Source organism: Notechis scutatus, chromosome 1, assembly GCF_049901735.1.
Source record: "Notechis scutatus isolate UNSWTSFEM ecotype Mainland chromosome 1, rNotScu1.2, whole genome shotgun sequence".
NCBI lineage: Eukaryota > Metazoa > Chordata > Lepidosauria > Squamata > Elapidae > Notechis > Notechis scutatus.
The window spans coordinates 6,222,785-6,243,728 of NC_142009.1; the positions used below are offsets into that span (position 1 = coordinate 6,222,785).

The 20,944-nt window shown below is 44.8% G+C and overlaps 1 protein-coding gene across 1 annotated transcript in view; it reads left to right on the forward strand.

Moving 5' to 3' along the window:
* DOC2B (double C2 domain beta) overlaps positions 1-20,944 on the forward strand; it is a 142,663-nt gene that overhangs the window by 73,192 nt on the left and 48,527 nt on the right. Inside the window, exon 5 of the mRNA XM_087972319.1 lies at positions 10,839-10,948. Within this exon, the coding sequence (XP_087828445.1) occupies positions 10,839-10,948 (110 nt within the window). The remainder of the gene's footprint in view (positions 1-10,838; positions 10,949-20,944) is intronic.

Below are 20,944 nucleotides of genomic sequence, written 5' to 3' on the forward strand. Positions count from 1 at the left end.
TTCCAACTAATTAGCTCCGACAATTAGCTTGCCAAGTTTTTTCAAGTCTGCCAAAAAACAACATATAAGATAAGAAATAGTTTACAAGAGTCTTCAAATACCAACTGTAATGTCCATGAGGCCGAGCTTCAAAACGTCTTTGCTTCCTGCAAAGAATGTCCGATTCACAGCTAGCTTAGAGAGCCAGCCAAAAAAACAACATATAAGCCTGCCAAAAAACAACGTATAAGATAAGAAATAGTTTACAAGAGTCTTCAAATACCAACTGTAATGTCCATGAGGCCGAGCTTCAAAACATCTTTGCTTCCTGCAAAGAATGTCCGATTCACAGCTAGCTTAGAGAGCCAGCCAAAAAAACAACATATAAGCCTGCCAAAAAACAACGTATAAGATAAGAAATAGTTTACAAGAGTCTTCAAATACCAACTGTAATGTCCATGAGGCCGAGCTTCAAAACGTCTTTGCTTCCTCCAAAGAATGTCCGATTCACAGCTAGCTTTTAATCTTCTTGAAGGAGGGGCCATTACCTTGCAGCCTTACTCCCGAGTCACCCGTGCTGCTGTAATTGTTCTTTCCTACGAGCAACCCTGCGCACACACGCACTTGGCACAGACTCCTCGGGAACCTCCTCATCAATGCTGCCAGCCCCCACAATCTCTGAAGGAAGCAGTCCACTCCCTAATGGTCCTGGCCCCTCATCTGAGTCCTCGCTCTCCTCAGCCATCTGCAGCTGCTGCCAGCTACCCACAACAGGGGAAGGTTACCACCGGTTCTCCGAACTACTCATAGTTTCCGCTACCGGTTCTCCAGAACTGGTCAGAACCTGTTGAATACCACCTCTGGCTCCACTGCAGTTACAGGTCGAGAACTACCTGTACTCACATTAGAAAGCAATGAGTTAGCAGCTGCAAACGCATCGCACAAGCAGCCCAATGCGTTCCCCATTGCGTGCTTGTTTACTCTCCTAACATCCCTTCCTCTCCAATCTCTCGAGTGGTGGGAAAGACAAAAAATTAAGCTGGGCGTGGAAAAGATTGCCTACAAAAATTGCTTGTTGATTTGTTTTCTTCCTCGCCCCTCACTTGTTGAAGCAACCTCTCCGCTCGGTGAGGGGGTGGTGAGAAAAAAAGAAAAAGAAAACACAGCCAAGCAATCTCTGCAGGCAATTTCTCCGGTGCTTGACCTGTTTTCCTTTTTCAAAAAAATACCAGCGACTGTAAAAGTGATGCAGGTTGTATGTGAAAAATCCGAACTAGCGGTGACAGATGAGGGAAATGATGTTGGAGTAATTGGGAAACAGGTCGATGGAAGGTGAGGAAACAGGGCGGCTGTCCTGTGAAAAAGGTCAGCATCGTGTTAAGGATAATAAAAAAAACGTGGGGGAAACAGAAAAGCCAGCATAATAATCCTCCAATTAGAAATCGCCGAATAGGGAACATGATGAGCCATTGTGGCACAGTGGTTAAATGCAGTACTGCAGGCTAATTGTGCCAACTGCCAGCATTTTGGCAGTTCGATCCTGACCGGCTCAAGGTTGACTCAGCCTTCCATCCTTCCGAGGTCGGTAAAATGAGGACCCAGATTGTTGGGGGCAAGAGGCTGACTCTGTAAACTGCTTAGAGAGGGCTGAAAAGTATTATAAGTCTAAGGGAAGGAAAGAAGGAAGGAAGGAAGGAAGGAAGGAAGGAAGGAAGGAAGGAAGGAAGGAAGGAAGGAAGGAAGGAAGGAAGGAAGGAAGGAAGGAAGGAAAGGAAAGGAAAGGAAAGGAAAGGAAAGGAAAGAAGGCAAAGTAAAGAGAAAGAGAGGGAGAAATGGAGGGAAGGAGAACAGAGAAAAGAGGAAGGGAGGGAGGGAGGGAGGAAAGAAGAAAGGAATCCATGTGGTGCAGTGGTTGTTATGCAGTATTGCAGGCTAATTCTGCCCACAGCCAGGAAGTTCAATCCTGACCGGCTCAAGGTAGCCTTCCATCCTTCTGAGGTCGATAAAACGAGGACCCAGATCGTTGGGGGCAAGAGGCTGACTCTGTAAACTGCTTAGAGAGGGCTGTGAAAGCACTGTAAAGCAGCATATAAGTCTTAAGTGCTATTCCTTGTGAAGGAAGGAAGGAAAGCAAGAAGGAAGGAAGAAAAGGAAAGAACGCAAAGTGAAGAGAAAGAGAAGGAGAAATGGAGGGAAGGAGAACAGAGAAAGGAGGGAGGGAGGAAAGAAGATAGGAAGGGAGGGAGGGAAGGAGGAATCCATGGTGGTACAGTGGTTGTAATGCAGTTTTGCAAACTAACTCTGCCAGCAGCCAGGAAGTTCGATGCTGACTGGCTCAAGGTTGACTCAGCCTTCCATCCTTCCGAGGTCAGTAAAATGAGGACCCAGATTGTTGGGGGCAACAGGCTGATTCTGTAAGCTGCTTATAGAGAGGGCTGTAAAGCACTGTGAAGTGCTATATAAATCTAGGTGCCATTGCTATTGCTACCTGGATTACAGATAACCCTCAACTTATGACCAGAACCGAGCTCAAAATTTCTATCGCTAAGCAAGAAAATTGCCAAGTTTTCTCCCATTTTATGACCTTTCTCGCCACGGTCGTTAACCAAATCATTACAGTTGTTAAGTTGGTAAGTGAATCTGACTTTCCAGAATCTGATTCTGCTTGCCAGAAGGTCACTAAAGGGGATGCCATAACCCCCCGGGACAGCGCAACCGGCATAAATAGGAGCCAGCAACCACATCAGAGGTGGTATATTCAGCAGGTTCTGACCAGTTCTGGAGAACCGGTAGGGGAAATTTTGAGTAGTTCGGAGAACCGGAGAATCCCACCTCTGACTGGAGATTTTGCAGTATCCTTCCCCTGCCACGCCCACCAGGCCACGGCCACAGAACCGGTAGTAAAAAAATTTGAATCTCACCACTGAACCGCATGTCCACATTTTGATCACGTCACCGTGGGGATGCTTACAGTGGTCCTAGGTGTGAAAAAACTATAAAGTCTCCTTTTTCCAGTGCCATTGTAACTTTGAACGATCACTAAACGAACCATTGTAAGTCGAGGACTTGCCTGTATTACCGGGGCTCACCGCCTTGAGTTCTTTATAAAAATAATAAAGGCAGGGTAACACTAAAGAAATGTTTAAAAAAAAAGAAAATATTCTGCAATCCTTTTGCAATTTGGGATTATTTGCATAGATCCAGATTAAACTGCTGGGTGAAACTCACCTGAATTTTGGTTTCCTTTTTGTGTGAAAAGTCTTGATTTTTTTTTCCCCAGCCGTGGTAGAACTTTTCTCATTGATTGATAGATTGTCATTTGGAAAGTGGTCTTTCTATTTTAATCTTTTTGCCTCTGTTCAACGTCCTTGGCTTGCTTTCCGTGACAATGCGGAAAGCCCGATAAATCAGGCTTGCTGGATATGAGATGGGCAGCGCATAACTTTCATATTAACAATAATAATAATTTTTAAAAATGTCATTTTGAAAGGGCGAATCCCCCACTCAACGGAATAAAAAAAATATGCATTAAATTTATTTATAAGCTGTGGACTATACTTTATTTATTTACTAGCTCGATACCCGTGCTTTGCTACGAAACTATGTCGTCACGCTTAGTTTTTTGGAAGGAAAATAAGGGGGGGGGGGAATTCTGCTTGTGCCTACCAGCATCCATCAGTATTCCTCTGGCTAGCGTCTTGTCAGGGTGTGAGAGAGTTGAGGGCTGTTTGGAAACTGAAACAGTATTTGCTGTGTGAGCAAGAAGGAGACAGCAAGGAGCCTGGGCGTGGCTTAGCTCAACTGTTCTGTACTAAAGCTGCTTGGTGCTGTGAAACTGAAACTGAAACTCCTCTCCTCTGCTTGTGTTTTGCATTTGGAACAGATTTCTTTTCAGGTGGGGAGGGGGAGTAGAACTCCTTAGCATCAGAGCGTGTTAATAATAATAATATAGGAAATACTAATAGCTCTGATGGTCAATTTGAAAAATCCTTTCTTCGTGAGCATCTAGAAGCCAAGAGGAACATACGTGCCAAATTTCAAGTTTGTAGGCTTTACGGTTCTGGAGATTTTGTGATGATGCGTGAGTGGTATTTCGCATAGATAGATAGATAGATAGATAGATAGATAGATAGATAGATAGATTTATTGCTCCTGGTTTCTCTAAAATACACAAGGAAGTATCAGGAAATTAATTGAGTACAGATAGCCCCAGCCATTCATTTAGGGGCCATTTGAAGTTACAACGGCACTGAAAAAAGTGACTTATGACCATTTTCACACTTAACGACTGTTGCCCCTTCCCTGCGGACACCCTGATCAAAATCCAGATGCTTGGCAACTGACTCATATTTACGACTGTCGTACTGTCAAGGAGTCACGCAATCTCCTTTTCCCAGTTTCGCTTCATGACTGCATGATTCACATAACAACGGCAGTGGTTCTCTTCCCAACTAGAGCAAAAAGGTCGTAAAATGGGGCCAAACTTGGTTCATCGCTGTCTCGCTTAGCAACAGAGGTTTCGGGCTCAATTGTGGTCGTAAGTCGAGGACTACGTGTAAATGTTTAGGAGGGAGAAAGCTACCAATTCACTGAGTAAATTAATTGAATGTTCGGTTCTCCTCCCCAGGCCGAAAATCGTGATATTAATTTTTTTTAAAAAAAATCTCCTTCTCCTTTTAGAAGCTCATCGGCGGAGTTAATGAGTAAATATCACCTATTTTATCTTCCTGACATGTCTTGAAATGGGTTAAGCCGCGAGAGGATGACATGCTTTTGAAGTAAATTAATAAAAATATTCTGGAACTGATCTGCCGCTAATCCAATCCTTACAATAATAACAAAGGTAGAGAGAACAATCACAGCCTAGCCAACTTTGACATGCTTTTTTAAACAAAATTATTCGTCATTGATAATGGAAGCTGCCCTGCCTTCCGTTTCTGTTATTTCTTCCCCTTTCTTTCTATCCTCCTTACTAATTTAAAATTTACCCCTGTGGAAAAAAATGTATCAGTTCTGCAAATCTTATTAAAACCCGGTTTAAACGTTGTTTGTTTTCAAAAAGGATCCATCTTCTAAAGTACGCACAAGAGAGTGAATTAAATCATAAAACAGGATTATATTTTCATTGCAGGGAGTCCTCGACCTACCACCTCAAAATTTCTGCTACTAAGTGAGGCAGTTGTTAATAGCAATAGTACTTAGATTTATATAACGCTTCATGGTAGAATAGGATAGAATAAAAGAGCTGGAAGGGACCTTGGAGGTCTTCTAGTCCAACCTCCTGCTCAGGCAGGAAACCCTATGTCATTTCAGACAAATGTTTGTCCAGTCTCTTCTTAAAAACCTCCAGTGAAGGAGTGCCCACAACTTCTGGTGGCAAGTTGTTCCACTGGTTAATAGTTCTCACTGTCAGGAAATTCCTCCTTAGTTCTAGGTTGTTTCTCTCCTTGATTAGTTTCCATCCGTTGCTTCTTCTCCTGCCTTCAGGTCCTTTAGCTTGACTCAGATTAACAGAGTTGGAAGGGACCTTGTAGGTCATCTAGTCCAACCCCCTGCACAAGCAGGAGACCCTACACCATTTCTGACAGATGGCAGTCCAGTCTCTTCTTGAAAACCTCCAGTGATGGAGCACCCACAACTTCCGAAGGCAACTTCTGTTCCATGGGTTGATTGCTCTCAATTTCAGGAAATTCCTCCATATTTCTAGATTGAATCTTTCTCCTTGTTCAATTTCCATCAATAATTCCTCGTCTGGCCTTCAGGTGCTTTGCAAAATAGCTTGACCCCCTTCCTCCTCTCTGTGGCAGCCCGTCAGATATTGGAAGACTGCTATCCTGTCTCCCCTGGTCCTTCTCTTCCCTAGACTAGCCAGGCCCAGTTCCTGCACCTGGTCATTGTATGTTTTAGCCTCCAGTCCCCTAATCATCCTGGTTGCTCTTCTCTGTACATTTTCTAGAGCAGGGGTGGGCAAACTACGGCCCGCGGGCCACATTCGGCCCGTTAGTCTTTTTAATCTGGCCCACCGAAGATTGGTACAGAATTAAGGTTTGATGTGAATGATTGAATGATTGCATTCATTTGATTTTGACTTGTAATGACAGGCATTTCGACACCAGGTGGCGGCCCGTCTGTCAAATTTTAAAAGTCAATGAGGCCCCCGAGCCAAAAAGTTTGCCCACCCCTGTTCTAGAGTCTCAATATCCTTTTTATAGTGTGGCAACCAAAAACAAATGCAGTATTCCAGGTGTGGTCTTACTAAGGCTTTATAGAGTGGTATTAGTACCTACCTTGATCTCAATTGTATCCCTCTGTTAATGCAATTTAGGATTGCATTGGCTGCTGCTGCACACAGCTGGCTCATATTAGCTGGTTGTCCACTAAGACTCCAAGATCCCTCTCCCAGTAACTGCTATTAAGCCTGGTTTCATCCAATCTATATGTATATTCTTTCTTTCTTTCTTTCTTTCTTTCTTTCTTTCTTTCTTTCTTTCTTTCTTTCTTTCTTTCTTTCTTTCTTTCTTCCTTCCTTCCTTCCTTCCTTCCTTCCTTCCTTCCTTCCTTCCTTCCTTTCTTTCTTTCTTTCTTTCTTTCTTTCTTTCTTTCTTTCTTTCTTTCTTTCTTTCTTTCTTTCCTTCTTCCTTCCTTCCTTCCTTCCTTCCTTCCCTCCCTCCCTCTCTCCTTCCTTCCTTCCTTCCTTCCATCCTTCCTTGCTTCCTTGCTTCCTTCCTTCCTTCCTTCCTTCCTTCCTTCCTTCCTTCCTTCCTTCCTTCCTTCCTTCCTTCCTTCCTTCCTTCCTTCCTTCCTTCCTGCCTTCCCTCCCTAGCAATAACAGACTTATGTACTGCTTCACAGTGCTTTACAGCCCTCTCTAAGCAGTTTACAGAGTCAGCATATTTCCCCCTCCTCAACAATCTGGGTCCTCATTTTACTGACCTGGGAAGGACAGAAAGTTGAGTCAACCTTGAGTTGGTCAGGATCAAACTTTCTGGCAGTGGGCAGAGTTAACCTGCAATACTGCATTCTAACCACCGCACCACCACGGCTCACAGTTAAGTGAGTTTTGCATTATACCAATTTTTCTGCCCCAATTGTGAAGGCAAACCCTATAGTTAGTTGTTCAGTGAATTGTGCAGTAGTCATTAAGCAAATCTGGCTTCCCCCATTGACTTTCCTTGTGGGAAGCCAGCTGAGATCGTTGCAAATGGTGATCGCGGGAGCCTGGGACAGAGCAACTGTCACTAAGTACATGCCAGTTGCCAACGGCCCGAATGTTGATCACCTGACCCACCTGGGGATGCTTCAGGGGTCTTAATTATTCTACTGTCCCTACAACCTCTGGCAGGGTGCTCCTTCCTTTTTGTCTCTTGCTGATATTTCACAGCATTTAAGCAATTATAGTCCGATGTCAGCTCCGTCAAGGTTAATTGGATTGGTCTGTTTTTTTCTAATTGATTCATCTTAGCCATCATGGATCTAGCTGATTAGTTGGCTTAATCAGTTTGGTTTCACAGCTGAGCTTTGCAAACCTGATGGTTGGGATGAAGGCGATTGGATGGGTGAGTTTGGCAGGGGTCAAGGCGGAAATCACACAGCAAAGATACCCAGTCTTGGTTCTGTTCTCTCTTCTGTTCTGTTCTTGTTCTACTCCTGTTCTGTTCCAGTTCCATTGGGTTCCATTCCATTCTATTCTAATCTAATCTAATCTAAATATATTCTATCTGTTCCATTCCATTCTATTTTCTATTCTATTCTGTTCTGTTCTATCCTGTTCCATTCCATTCCATTTTCTATTCTATTCTATTCTATTCTATTCTATTCTATTCTATTCTATTCTAGTCTAGTCTAGTCTAGTCTAGTCTAGTCTAGTCTAGTCTAGTCTAGTCTAGTCTAATATATTCTATCCGTTCCATTCCCTTCTACTTTCTATTCTATTCTGTTCTGTTCTGTTCTGTTCTATCCTGTTCCATTCCATTCCATTCCATTTTCTATTCTATTCTATTCTGTTCTGTTCTGTTCTGTTCTGTTCTATCCTGTTCTGTTCTATCCGGTTCCATTCCATTCTATTCTATTCTCAATAGATTCTATTCTAATCTATTGTTCTGTTCTGTTCTGCTTTCAATAGATTCCATTCCATTCTATTCTATTCTTACTTCTGTTTCTATTTCTATTCTATTCTGTTCTGTTCTGTTCTGTTCTGTTCTGTTCTATTCTATTCTATTCTATTCTATTCTATTCTATTCTATTCCTTATTGTATTCTAATCTATTATTTTGTTCTGTTCTGTTTTATTCTGTTCATTCTCAGTAGATTCTATTCTATTCTCAATAGATTGTATTCTAATTTATTATTCTGTTCTGTTCTCAATAGATTCCATTCCATTCCATTCCATTCTTATTTCTATTTCTATTTCTATTTCTATTTCTATTCTCAATAGATTCTATTCTATTATTCTGTTCTGTTCTGTTCCGTTCCATCCTGTCCCGTCCCATCAAAACAACTACATGGTCAAAACAAGCTGAGCCTTCTCAAAACATCCTGGAGGGTACTTCAGTCATGCATGGATAAAACTGTCCCTTGATGACGGATGCTTATTTTCAACAACAGAAATCCAGGAAATAAACCAGAGCAGCAATTCCACTGAATGTCAGCCATGTATTATGATTATGCTGAGTTATGGAGTCGTTTTTAAGGGCCGAGAACCCTATTCTATTCTCACTAACGGCCATTTCCACCCCCGCCCCCCCGTCACATCCCACCCTGCGCAGGGTTTTACATATCTTCTTTACCAGAAAGGTCCATTCCTCTTTTAGGATGTCACAATTCTTGGCAACTTCTTGGTTCAAGCTGTATATAATTTCTTTCAAAAGGGCACAGGTTCTGCAGCAAAATACGATCTCGCCAGAATGGAGCTGCCCTTGCAGAACTATGCAGCAAAGAGAGGTAGTCCTCAACTTATGACCACAATTGAGCCCAAAATTGACGTTGCTTAGTGAGAAATTCCTTAAGTGAGTTTTGCCCCGTTTTGTGGCCTTTTGTCATGCCCCTGTCGGAGTGTGACTCCGAGGAGGAAAATAAACAGCTGACAGGGAGTGGGAGTGTGGCTCCGTTGGCTGTGAAGGAAACTGGGGAAGGGCAAAGTCCAGCTGGGCAGAGCAGTAGAGAGGCAGAACAAGGGAGAGGGAGTTCAGAAGAAGGCCCAGGCCCACCCCCTCTTCATCCTAGGGCATGCAGGGAGGAATGGAGAAGGGAGCAATGTGGTTGCATGGCTTACGGGGGGAGGAAAGGGCCCTGATTCCCTTCATTAGCCACACCTGGGAGGAGAGGTTAAAAGAGATGCATGCTGAGTGCAGTGTCTGCTGGGAGCAAACGTGAGTTTATCTTATGTTGACTTTGGTTATCTGCGTTCCTGGCGTCCTCCCAACCATGTTGAGTTATTGCCATGCCTTCACATCTGGAATTCTTGCTCCTGCCCTGCCAGACTAATTACCTCCTCTTGCCTTGATTGGACTTATAGTTACAGTTTTTGTTGACCACGTTTTGGACTTGATTCTCTGCAGCCAAAGGCTCTTCCTGGGAGAGTTTTTCTCTAGCCCAGAAGGTAACCAGGACCTTGGGGGCAAAGTTGGAGCTAATAAAGGGACTCCTACTAATTATCTGACTGGGTTGCCTTTGTGCCACGCCCCTTTGGGTCCTTGCACCTTTCTTGCACCATTTGCTAAGTGAATCACTGCAGTTGTTAAATTAGTAAAAGGGTCGTTTAAGCAAATCGGGCTTCTCCATTGACTTTGCTTGTCAGAAGGTGGCAAAAGTGGGATTACGTAACCCCGGGCTGGGACGCTATGTCTGTCATAAATATGAACCAGTTGTCAAGCCTCCAAATTTTATTCAAGTGACCGTGGCGGTGCTGCGATGGTCGTAAGTGCGAAAAATGGTCCTAAGTCCCTTTTTGCTGTGCCGTTGTCACTAAATGAACTGTTGTAAGTCGAGGACGGTGAGTTCTAGTCCTGCATTAGGCACAAAATCTGTTTGGATGACTTTGAACCGATTGCCAGGAGATGGTGAATTCTAGTCTCTCCTTAAGCACAAAAGCCCCTTTGGGTCAATCATCAGGAGACTGTGAGTTCTAGTCCCGCCTTAGGCAGGAAAGCTGGCTGGGTGACTTTGGGACAATAGCCAGGAGACGATGAGTTCTAGTCCTGCCTTAGGCACAAAAGCCAGTTGGGCAGACTGTGGTTGAAACATCAGGAGGTGGTGAGTTCTAGTTCTGCTGGCAACTCTAAAAAGACCATAGATATATTTTATGAGTTGGGTAACTTTGGACCAATGCCCTGGAGATGGTGAGTTCTAGTTTCTCCTTAAGCACAAAATCCCCTTTGGGCCAATCACCAGGAGATGGTGAGTTCTAGTCCCGCCTTAGATGTGAAAGCCAACTGGGTGACTTTGGGCCAATCCCAAGGAGGCTGGGAGTTCTAGTCCTGCCTTAGGCGTGAAAGCCAACTGGGTGACTTTGGGCCAATCCCAAGGAGGCTGGGAGTTCTAGTCCCACCTTAGGCTTGAAAGCCGGCTGTGTGACTTTGGCCAATCAGTAGGAGGCTGGGAGTTCTAGTCCCACCTTAGGCAGGAAACTTGGCTGGGTGACTGGGCCAATCGCTAGGAAGCAGTGAGTTCTAGTTCCTCCCTTAGATACGAAAGTTCGTTGGACCAGTCACATACTCTCAGCCCAACCCACCTCACAGGGTTGTTGTTGTAGGGAAAATGGTAGGAGGAAAGAAAGATTCTGTGTGTTCCTGAGTTATTCATATAACTCCTTCAGTTATTCATATAAACAAACTGATTTATTTTCTTTCCACACACACCCAGGCGAACAAACTGAGGACCAAAACTTTGCGGAATACATTAAATCCTACCTGGAATGAAACCCTCACGTACTACGGGATCACCGACGAAGACATGATCTGCAAAACACTCAGGTGAGTCCGCGTCAGCCTTCCAGGTAGACAGGAAACAAGGACAGGTAAGCTATTTCTACTTTATTATCAGGCTGCGTGAAAGGAATCTGGCAAGTCTGAAAGTACAAACCTCCCACCGTCTCTTTTATAGCCTGAGAAATCCTTTCTGAATCTCTTTCTCCATCTGTTATGCAGCTGAGGACTCTGCTATCTCTTATCTGATTGTTCCCTTTTCTTCCTCCATCTGCCAAGGTCATTCTCACATACCCTTACAGGAAGTCCTTGGCTTAACGACCACAATTGAGCCCAAAGTTTCTGTTGCTTAGTGAGAACAGTTGTTCAGTGAATTTTGGCCCTTTTTATGAACTTTCTTGCCACAGTTATTACATGAATCGCTGCAGTTCTTAACATCAGTTATTAAATGAATCTGGCTTCCCTGTTGACTCTGCTTGTCAGAAATTAGCAAAAAGTTATCACATGACCCAGGGACACTGCAACAAACATAAATATGAGCCAGTTGCCCAGGGACACTGCGACGGTCATAAATATGAGTCAATTGAATCTGGCTCCCCCATGGACAAAATTTACATTGCTAAGTGAGAAATTTGTTAAGTAAGCATTGCGCCATTTTATGACTTTTTCTTGCCACATTTGCTAAATGAATCACTGCCGTTGTTAAATTAGTCACACTGTTGTTAAGTGAATCAGGCTTCCCCATGGACTTTGCTTGTCAGAAGGTATCAAAAGGGGATCACGTGACCCCCCCGGGACACGGCAACCATCATAAATACGAGTCAGTTGCGTCTGAATTTTGAGCATGTGACCATGGGGACGTTGCAACAGTCGTAAGTGTGAAACAAGGTTGTAAGTCAGTTTTTCCAGCTCTGTGGTAACTTCAAATGGTCACTAAATGAACTGTCATAAATCAAGGACTGTCCCTGTTCCACTGGCAAAATTGTGGACCGAGTCTGGCTTTTGAAGTGTTTTAAATCTCCTTTTGGAGGGATTATATATCAAGACCAGTCAGATGGATCTTTGTCTGTCCAGTGGCTAATCTTCCCAAAGCATAAAAATATATTTTCCTGACAACACCTGAGCTTAAGCCTGATTTATCTTTCTTTTCCCCAGCCAATTACTTAACGTATTTCTCCCCTTTCTCAACTTGGTAAATTCTCAGCTTTTAGCAAAACTAAATTGTCTTACTGGGAAAGACACCGGGGAGATTCCCAGCATACCCAGTGGTTGAAAATTTTCATATTGTTCTGACCAAGGCTTCCTGAGACAGTAACAATCACACGCTGTTCCCAAAAACCTTGTTTTTATTATTTCACCGGCGGTGAATTATATTCACAGTCCATAATGAGTCCCAAAAACTTTGTGAATAGTCCAACAGAAGTCCGCCCCAGTCTTTCGGGATAAGGCTGATAAGCACCCACCTTTATCTCCCTTGAACTGCTGCCAACGACTAAATTGCCAATTAGTTGTACAAGGCCAAACGGAGCACAAAGTCAACACGGAGCGTCAGATCTTAAACCGACCAGAAGGAACAAAGTTGCTTCCTGCAAAGGCTCGTATCCCTTTGCTCGTCCTTTATGTCTTATGGGAGGGGCCAATCATCTCCAAGCCTTTTCCCCGAGTCTCCCCTTTTGTCTTAACTGTTCTTGCCTTCTGGCAGCTCTGCGCAAGCGTGCACTGGGAACAGGCTCCGTCTGTTCCTCTGCCTTGCTGCTATCAGATTCTGGAGGCTCCAGAGTCAGCACATAACTCTCAGATGGCCCTGGCCCCATTTCTGTGTCGGACACAGATCCCTTGTCCGAACCCTCCCAGACTCCCAGACTGGCCCATGTTCCTCCCCACTGTCCGACTCTGCTGCCAGCTCCGCAGGCCGCCAGCAGGCCACAACACATATTTTGATTCGCTCATAACTGTGCAACATCCTAATCTGGCAATTTGAAAGATGACGGCTGGCTGCTATCAAAGCCGTGGCGATTTGATTTGAGATTTCAATGGGATTTTCATTTTTAAACGCTTTATATTTTTATTAGGCAGTTTAAAGACGGAGATGTTTTAAACAGAAGATGGAGTCATAAAAATACAAATCCGGGGTTTAAAATGAAGTCATGTAATACCCATCGGGGGATTTTAGAAATGTCAAGGAATTTAGCGCTTGCTAATACAGCATTACTTAGCTGCCAATAATTGAGGCTGCTCCAAGCACGAGATTGGGAGGCATGTATTGTAAATTTGACAATAATAAAAATTTTAAAAAATGAGTACAGGTAGTCCTTGACTTACAACCATTCATTTAGTGACTGTTCAAAGATTACTGTTCTGACCTAGGCTCCCTTAGAAAGCATAAACCACAATCTTATTCCCGGCAAAACCTCTTTTATTTCCACGGCTGTAAATTACGTTCATTCACAGCCTGCAAGGCTTCACAAACAGTCTTTCAGGGGAATGTTTACAAAAAACACTCAACTTATCACACTTGGAATGCGGCCAGAGAACGAATGGCCAGACGCAGGCAAAGCCAAACTGGACACAGAGTCAAACAGAACTTTTCAAAGCTTGAATCGACCAGACGAAGTCATTGCTTCCTGCAAAAGCTCACGTCCCGTTTGCTCCTCTTTTATGACCTCTGGGAGGGGCCAATCATCTCCGAGGTGCGGCCTTACTCCCGAGTCACAGGAAGTGATGAAACGGGCCTAGTTTTAGGCCTGAAAAGCCTGCAGAAGCTTTCCTAAAGCCTCTGGGAGGCTGAAAAAGGCCTCAAACTGGCCGAAAATTAGCTGTGAGGCGCGCGCATGCGCAGTGAGGTAAGTTTGCCTGCAGCTTGCGTGCCGGCACAAATGGCTCTGCGTGCCACCTGTGGCATGCGTGCCATAGGTTTGCCATCATGGATCTAGGCACTTAAGGAATGCACTGTTTTCCCCCACTCCCTTTTTTCTGGCAGCTAAAAAGACCAAAGGAGTATCTTTTTAGTTGACACGCAGGCTGGGAACCCTGGCCCCATCCCTGCCTCCGATGCAGAGCCCTCATCCGAGCCTTCCTCAGCCTCCAGGACTTCCCAACCTCCTTGCTACTGTCCGGCTCTGCTGCCAGCTCCATCAGCCGCCGGCAGGCCACAACAGTTAACAATGGCACTGAAAAAAGTGGAATTGTGACCGTTTTTCACACTTACGACCGTTGCAGCATCCCCACGGTTACCTGATCCAAATTCGGATGTTTGGCAACTGACTCCTATTTACAACGGGGAAGCCAGATTCACTTAACAACCATATCACTAACTTAACAAATGCAGTGAAAGGTCATAAAATGGAGGCAAAACTCCCTTAACAACCTTCTCCCTTAGCAACGGAAATTTGAAGCTCGTAAGTCGAAGACTACCCGTATATTATACTATGTACCACTTGAAGTGACTAAGAACTCCCGAGAGGTTGCGGTGAGTTGCGCATGTGTGAATAATGCGATATTCGATTTGGTGCAAATGTGCAAATTGATACCAGGAGGCGTTTAAGTGTGTCTCAGATACACTTAATGTGAGACGAGCACATGTGCTGTGTCAGCTGGGGGTTTTTGAGGCTGCTACTTTTCCTTCCTTGCAAAATGAGGAAAAAACAACTTTCGCCAGAGGAAAACAGATTAAGCAGATTAAACAGATTAAACAGAGTTGGAAGGGACCTTGTAGGTCATCTAGTCCAACCCCCCGCCCAAGCAGCAGACCCTACACCATTCCTGACAGAGGGCAGTCCAGTCTCTTCTTGAAAGCCTCCAGGGATGAAGCTCCCACAGCTTTGGAAGGCAATTTATGTCCCTTTTGGTTGATTGCTCTCCCTGTCAGAAAATTCCTCCTTATTTCTAGGTTGAATCTCTCTCCTTGGTTAGTTTCCATCCATTGTTCCTTATCTGGCCTTCAGGTGCCTTGGAAAATAGCTTGACTGGCTCCTCTCTTTGGCAGCCCCATAAATATTGGAAAACTACTATCCTGTCTCCCCTGGTCCTTCTCTTCCCTAGACTAGCCAGGCCCAGTTCCTGCAACCGTCCTTCATATGTTTTAGTCTCCAGTCCCCTAATCATCCTGGTTGCTCTTCTCTGTACTTTTTCTAGAGTCTCAACATCTTTTTTATAGTGCGGTGACCAAAACTGGATGCAGGATTCTAGGTGTGGTCTTACTAAGGCTTTATAGAGTGGCATTAAGTACCTCATGTGAACCTGATTGAATTCCTCTATTAATACAACTTAGGAGTTTTCATCACGTGACCATGGGGATAAGTGGTGGGATTCAAAAAATCTGTGGGCGTGGCTTAGTGGGCGTGGCAGCGGAAGGGTACTGTAAAATCTTCAGTCAGAAGGTGGTATTTGCTGGTTCTCCAAACTACTCAAAATTTCCGCTACTGGTTCTCTAGAACTGGTCAGAACCTGCTGAATACTACCTCTGATGGGGATACTGTAAGTGTGAAAAAGGTTCATAAATCACTTTTTCCAGAGGATAGATGGATGGAAGGATGGATGGATAGGTAGATAGATAGGTAGACAGGTAGATAGACAGGGATAGAGATAGGTAAAGAGAGCTGATAACAGATAACAGATAATCAGAGTTGGAAGGGACCTTGTAGGTCATCTAGTCCAACCCCCCGCCCAAGCGGGAGACCCTACACCATTTCTGACAAATGGCAGTCCAGTCTCTTCTTGAAGGTGTCAAGTGATGGCGTTCCCACAACTTCTGAGGGCAACTTCTGTTCCATTGGTTGATATTTCTCACAGTCAAAGTTTCTCCCTATTTCCAGGTTAAATCTCTCCTTGTTCAATTTCCATCCGTTATTTCTTCTCTGGCCTTCTGGTGCTTTGGAAAATAGCTTGAATCCTTCCTCCTTTCCCCTCAAATATTGGAAGACCGCTATCATGTCTCCCCTGGTCCTTCTCTTCCCTAGACTAGTCATGCCCAGTTCCTGTAACCATTCTTCATATGTTTTTAAGTCTCCAGTCCCCTCATCTTCCTGGTTGCTCTTCTCTGCACTTTTTCTAGAGTCTCAACATCTTTTTTATAATGTGGTGACCAAAACTGGATGCAGTACTCTAGGTGTGGTCTTACTAAGGATTTATAGAATGGTATTACTACCTCACTTGATCTCGATTGTATCCCTCTGTTAATGCAATATAGGATTGCATTAGCTTTTTTGGCTGCTGCTGCACACGGCTGGCTCCTATTTAGCTGGTTGTCCACTAAAACTCCAAGATCCCCCTCATAGTTCCTGCTATTGAGCCTGGTTTCACCCAGTCTATAGGTGTACATATAGCTGGAGAGATACAGAGAGATGATAGAGATGGAGTGATTGGTGGATAGATATTGATGGATGGATGGATGGATGGATGGATGGATGGATGGATGGATGGATGGATAGATGGATAGATAGATAGATAGATAGATAGATAGATAGATAGATAGATAGATAGATAGATAGATAGATAGATAGATAAACAGACAGACAGATGATAAGGGATCTTTGGTGCTCTCTGAGCTTGGTGGTTTTCTTGCAAACCTTTCATTACCTTAACTATCATCAGTGATTGATGCTGTTACCTAGTTAGGGTAATCAAAGGTTTGCAAAAAACCCAGCAAACTCAAGGGAGCACCAAAGACTCCTCAGTCTGACTAATTTAACAATGACAGCAATTCACTTAACTGTGGCAAAAAAAAAGGTCATGAAACGGGACAAAATTCACTTAACCAATGAACCCCAGGAAGGGGATGGCTAGCTGACGAGAGCTAGATCACTTGAAATAGCTCTATACTATTCTCCCTTTGTTTGTTGGTTGGTAAAATATAAATTCAACACAAGAATTGTTTGTCACTAGAATGACTGTCTGCGAAGGCTCCTGGATTGAGGCTGAAACAATTATCAGAACAATTAATCAGTGGACCAAGTTGACTCCAGAAGTTATGAATGCTCCAACACTGGAAGTTTTTAAGAAGATGTTGGAGAACCCTTTGTCTGAAGTGGTGTAGGGTTTCCTGCCTAGGCAGGGGGTTGGACTAGAAGACCTCCAAGGTCCCTTCCAACTCTGTTATTCTATTCTATTCTATTCTATTCTATTCTATTCTATTCTATTCTATTCTATTCTGTTAACTCTCTTCTCTTCTCTTCTCAGTCATTATTCTATTCTATTCTATTCTATTCTATTTAATTCTATTCTATTCTATTCTATTCCATTCCATTCCATTCCATTCCTATTCTACTCTCTTCTCTTCTCTTCTCTTCTCTTCTCTTCTCTTCTCTCTTCTCTTCTCTTCTCTTCTCTTCTCTTCTCATTCATTATTCTCTTCTCTTCTCTTCCTCTATTCTATTCTATTCTATTCTATTCTATTCTATTCTATTCTATTCTACTCTACTCTACTCTACTCTACTCTACTCTACTCTACTCTACTCTTCTCTTCTTATTCATTATTCTATTCTATTCTGCTCTATTCTACTCTTCTCTTCTCTTCTCTTCTCTTCTCTTCTCTTCTCTTCTCTAAGGCGAAAGCAGAAGCAGTATGCTCCATCCCATAATTGGGTAGACCAGGTTGCCCTGATAGACTGGTCTCACCAGGAAAAAACCTCAAACACTTCACCTAACCAACGTTTCACTTAGCAATGGAAATCTGGGGCCCAATTGTGGTTGTAAGTCCAGGACTCCCTGAATCTTTGCAGTTTTGGTAGATTGTAACTTTCCGTTTTTGCAAAGAAGCTTTGCTTTTAGATCTCCCTTCGCCTCTCTCCGGGCTCATGGCATCAAAATTTTGCGTGTGGCCTTTAGACCCGAAATGTATTCTGAGTTTTCTCACCCTTGGACTCCCAGCAGGCTTTTTCAGCGGCAGGTTCAGGATAATAGTTGGTCGTCCTCTTTTTGCACGCTTTCCAGGTCCTTTTTTTTTTCTTTTTCTTTTGCATGCTTTCCTGCTCTCGCCCATAAATCTCCCCTGACAGCTGCTTGATCTACGGGAAAGGAGCATGAAGGTTTGCAATATCTTCTCAGGGCACTTTTATCTCCTGCAGAAGTGCACATGGGCCACGGAGTGCAAGGCACAGGATTAAAGAGCCTTGCAAAGGGAGGTGGAGGCAGGTTGGAGGAGCGTACGAGAAAGAATCACAGCTCTGAGCTTGGGTTGCATTTTAGAAAGACGTGGGGGGGGGCGATATTTGAAAGTTGAGAAAAAAAACCTTGAAAAATTTGAAATATTGAGGTCAGACATATCCATCTAGCAAGCAGCCTAGTTATATAGGTAGTCCTCGACTTACGACCGCAACTGAGCGGTCAATATTGATGTGGCTAAGCAAAGCAATTTTTAAGTGCATTTTGCCCTATTTTACGACTTTGTTAAGTGAATCACTGCCTGTCAACTCATAAAATATTTCTATGGTCTTTTTAGAGTTGCCAACAGAAAGGGAGGGGTGAAAGGGGTTTGAAAGAGCATTGTGGCAGCTTGGAAACCGAAAGCGCATTTCATACATAGTTTTTCAGAGATACCGTGTTTCTCCAACAATACGGCCTCCACCAATAGGAAGACCCAGCATGTTTTCTAGGCATAAAATCAAATTAAGCCCCTCCCCCCAAATTTAGGCCTAGTTTAAAACATGCAAAATAGGGGGAAGGGTGGGGGGACTTGCCATTTGGAGTGCCGTTGGAGCTGCCACTGCCGTTTGGAGTGCCGTTGGAGCTGCCGCCGCCATTTGGAGTGCCGTTGGAGCTGCCGCCGCTGTTTGGAGCTGCAGCCGCTGTTTGGAGTGCCGCCGCCACGTTTGGAGCTGCCGCTTCCGTGTTTGGAGCTGCCGCCATGTTTGGAGTGGTGGCGGTGCTCCAAATGGCGGCGGTGCTCCAAACAGCGGCAGTGCTCCAAACGCGGAAGCGGCAGCTCCAAACGTGGCGGCGGCACTCCAAACGGCGGCGGCGGCTCCGCTTCCGTGCTTGGAGCTGCCGCTGCCATTTGGAGCTGCCGCCGCCGTTTGGAGTGCCGCCGTCACGTTTGGAGTGCCGCCGTCATGTTTGGAGCACTGCCACTGTTTGGAGCACCACCGCCATTTGGAGCATCCGCCACCACTCCAAACACGGCGGCGGCTCCAAACACAGAAGCGGCAGCTCCAAACGTGGCGGCGGCACTCCAAATGGCGGCGGCAGCTCCAACGGCACTCCAAACGGTGGCGGCAGCTCCAACGGCACTCCAAACAGCGGTGGCAGCTCCAACGGCACTCCAAACAGCGGCGGCAGCTCCAACGGCACTCCAAACGGCAGCAGAATGGGCAGAAGGAAAAGCAACAGTGGCAGGTACCAAAGGTCTTGGGTCTGCAGCAAAGGTGTTTGGTGGGAATAGGGAGCTCTCTGCGCTTCGCCATGATCACCCGTTAGGAGCGGCTGGTGGCGAGGCTGCCGCGGGCGCTCTAGATGAGGATGAAAGGGGGGAAATTAAGTTACCCCCGAAAAGACGGCCTAGCCGTTTTTTCGGGGCTCAAAAAAAAAATAAGGCCCAGCCTTATTATGTGAGAAACACGGTAGTAACCAGGTGACTGAAGTTTCTGCTGGGCAAATATCTAACTGGAGAGCATGATTGATGGTTCTGGGCTATGGAGGTGTCCCATTGGAGAATATGAATTACGATACACCCAGGGGGTGAGGGGAAAACCAGGGTCAAGGGTGACAATGAATGATGTGCCTCAGAGTCGGCTACACCCAGGCAGTGCTGGACATGTTAACTCCCAATAAATCCTTTTGAAGTGTTAGAAGTTTGGCTCCAGACTCATGATTTAATTGGGGGTAACTGCCGGAATCCTGACACTGTCGTTGTAAAATTGTTGTTGTTAAGTGGATCCGGCTTTCCCCGTCGACTTTGCTTGTCAAAAGGTCGCAAAAGGGGAATCACGTGATCCCAGCACACAGCAACCTTCGTCATAACTATGAGACAGTTGCCAAGCGTCCGAATTTGGATCCCACAAACGTGGAGACACGGCATAAACGGCCATAAATACGAGTTGGTATTGTGGTTCGCCTGCAGCAGGTGCAGACGGCTGAGGTCTCGGAGAGCGAGGACTCAGATGAGGGGCCTGTGTGTGAGGTAGGGATGGGGCCAAGACCATCCGAGAGTGGAGTGCTGCTCTTCGGAGATTGTGGAGGCTGGCAGCAGTGATGAAGAGGACCCCGAGGAGCCTGTGCACATGCGCGCAGGACTGCTCGAAGAGAATAGCAGCTGCAACAGCATGGATGACTCAGGAGTAAGGCTGCAAGGTGATGGCCCCTCCCTTAAGGGATAAAAGCCAGCCCTCAGAGGTGGGGTTCTTTGCAGGAAGCAAAGAAATTCTTGCACTTCAAATCTTGTAGAAGTTCGGACTATCCTGGTTTGTGTTTGGAGGCTTTTGGTTTTGGTTATTTTCTTGCAATTTAATCTAGTGTTCTTGGCAGCCTTGCACAACCTTTTTCAGTGCCGCTGTAACTTTGAATGGTCACTAAACAAATCGTCACGGGATTCCCTTTTGTGACCTTCTGACAAGCAAAGTCAGTGGGGAAGCCCGATTGACTTAACAACCGTGTGACTCACTTAACAACCCAGCGATTCACTTAACAACTGTGGCAAGAAAGGTTGTAAAATGAGTGTCAAACTGAGTTCGCACGATCCCACCACCAAATTAAATTCAGGCTTGACAGACTGACTTCACTCACTTAACAAATGTCCTGCTTAGCAACATAAATGTTTGGCTCAGTTCTGGTCGTAAGTTGAGGACCAACCTCTACCTGGCTTCCCTGAAGGAAAGGAAGAATGCATAAACCTGGTAAAAACAGGTACCAGTATTTTCCCAGAACGCTGTGCACGCTTCTTACACTGTTTTCTACTTTCCACAAAATTGCATAATCTATCACTTGCGGACTGCAACTCCCATCATCCTCAGCCAGCACTGGTTTTGAGAAAGGTGGCTGTGCCATTCCCATTGAGTTCTCCTTGCCTTTAGAAATGCGGGCGCAATAAACGTTGAGGACTAGAAGTTTTTG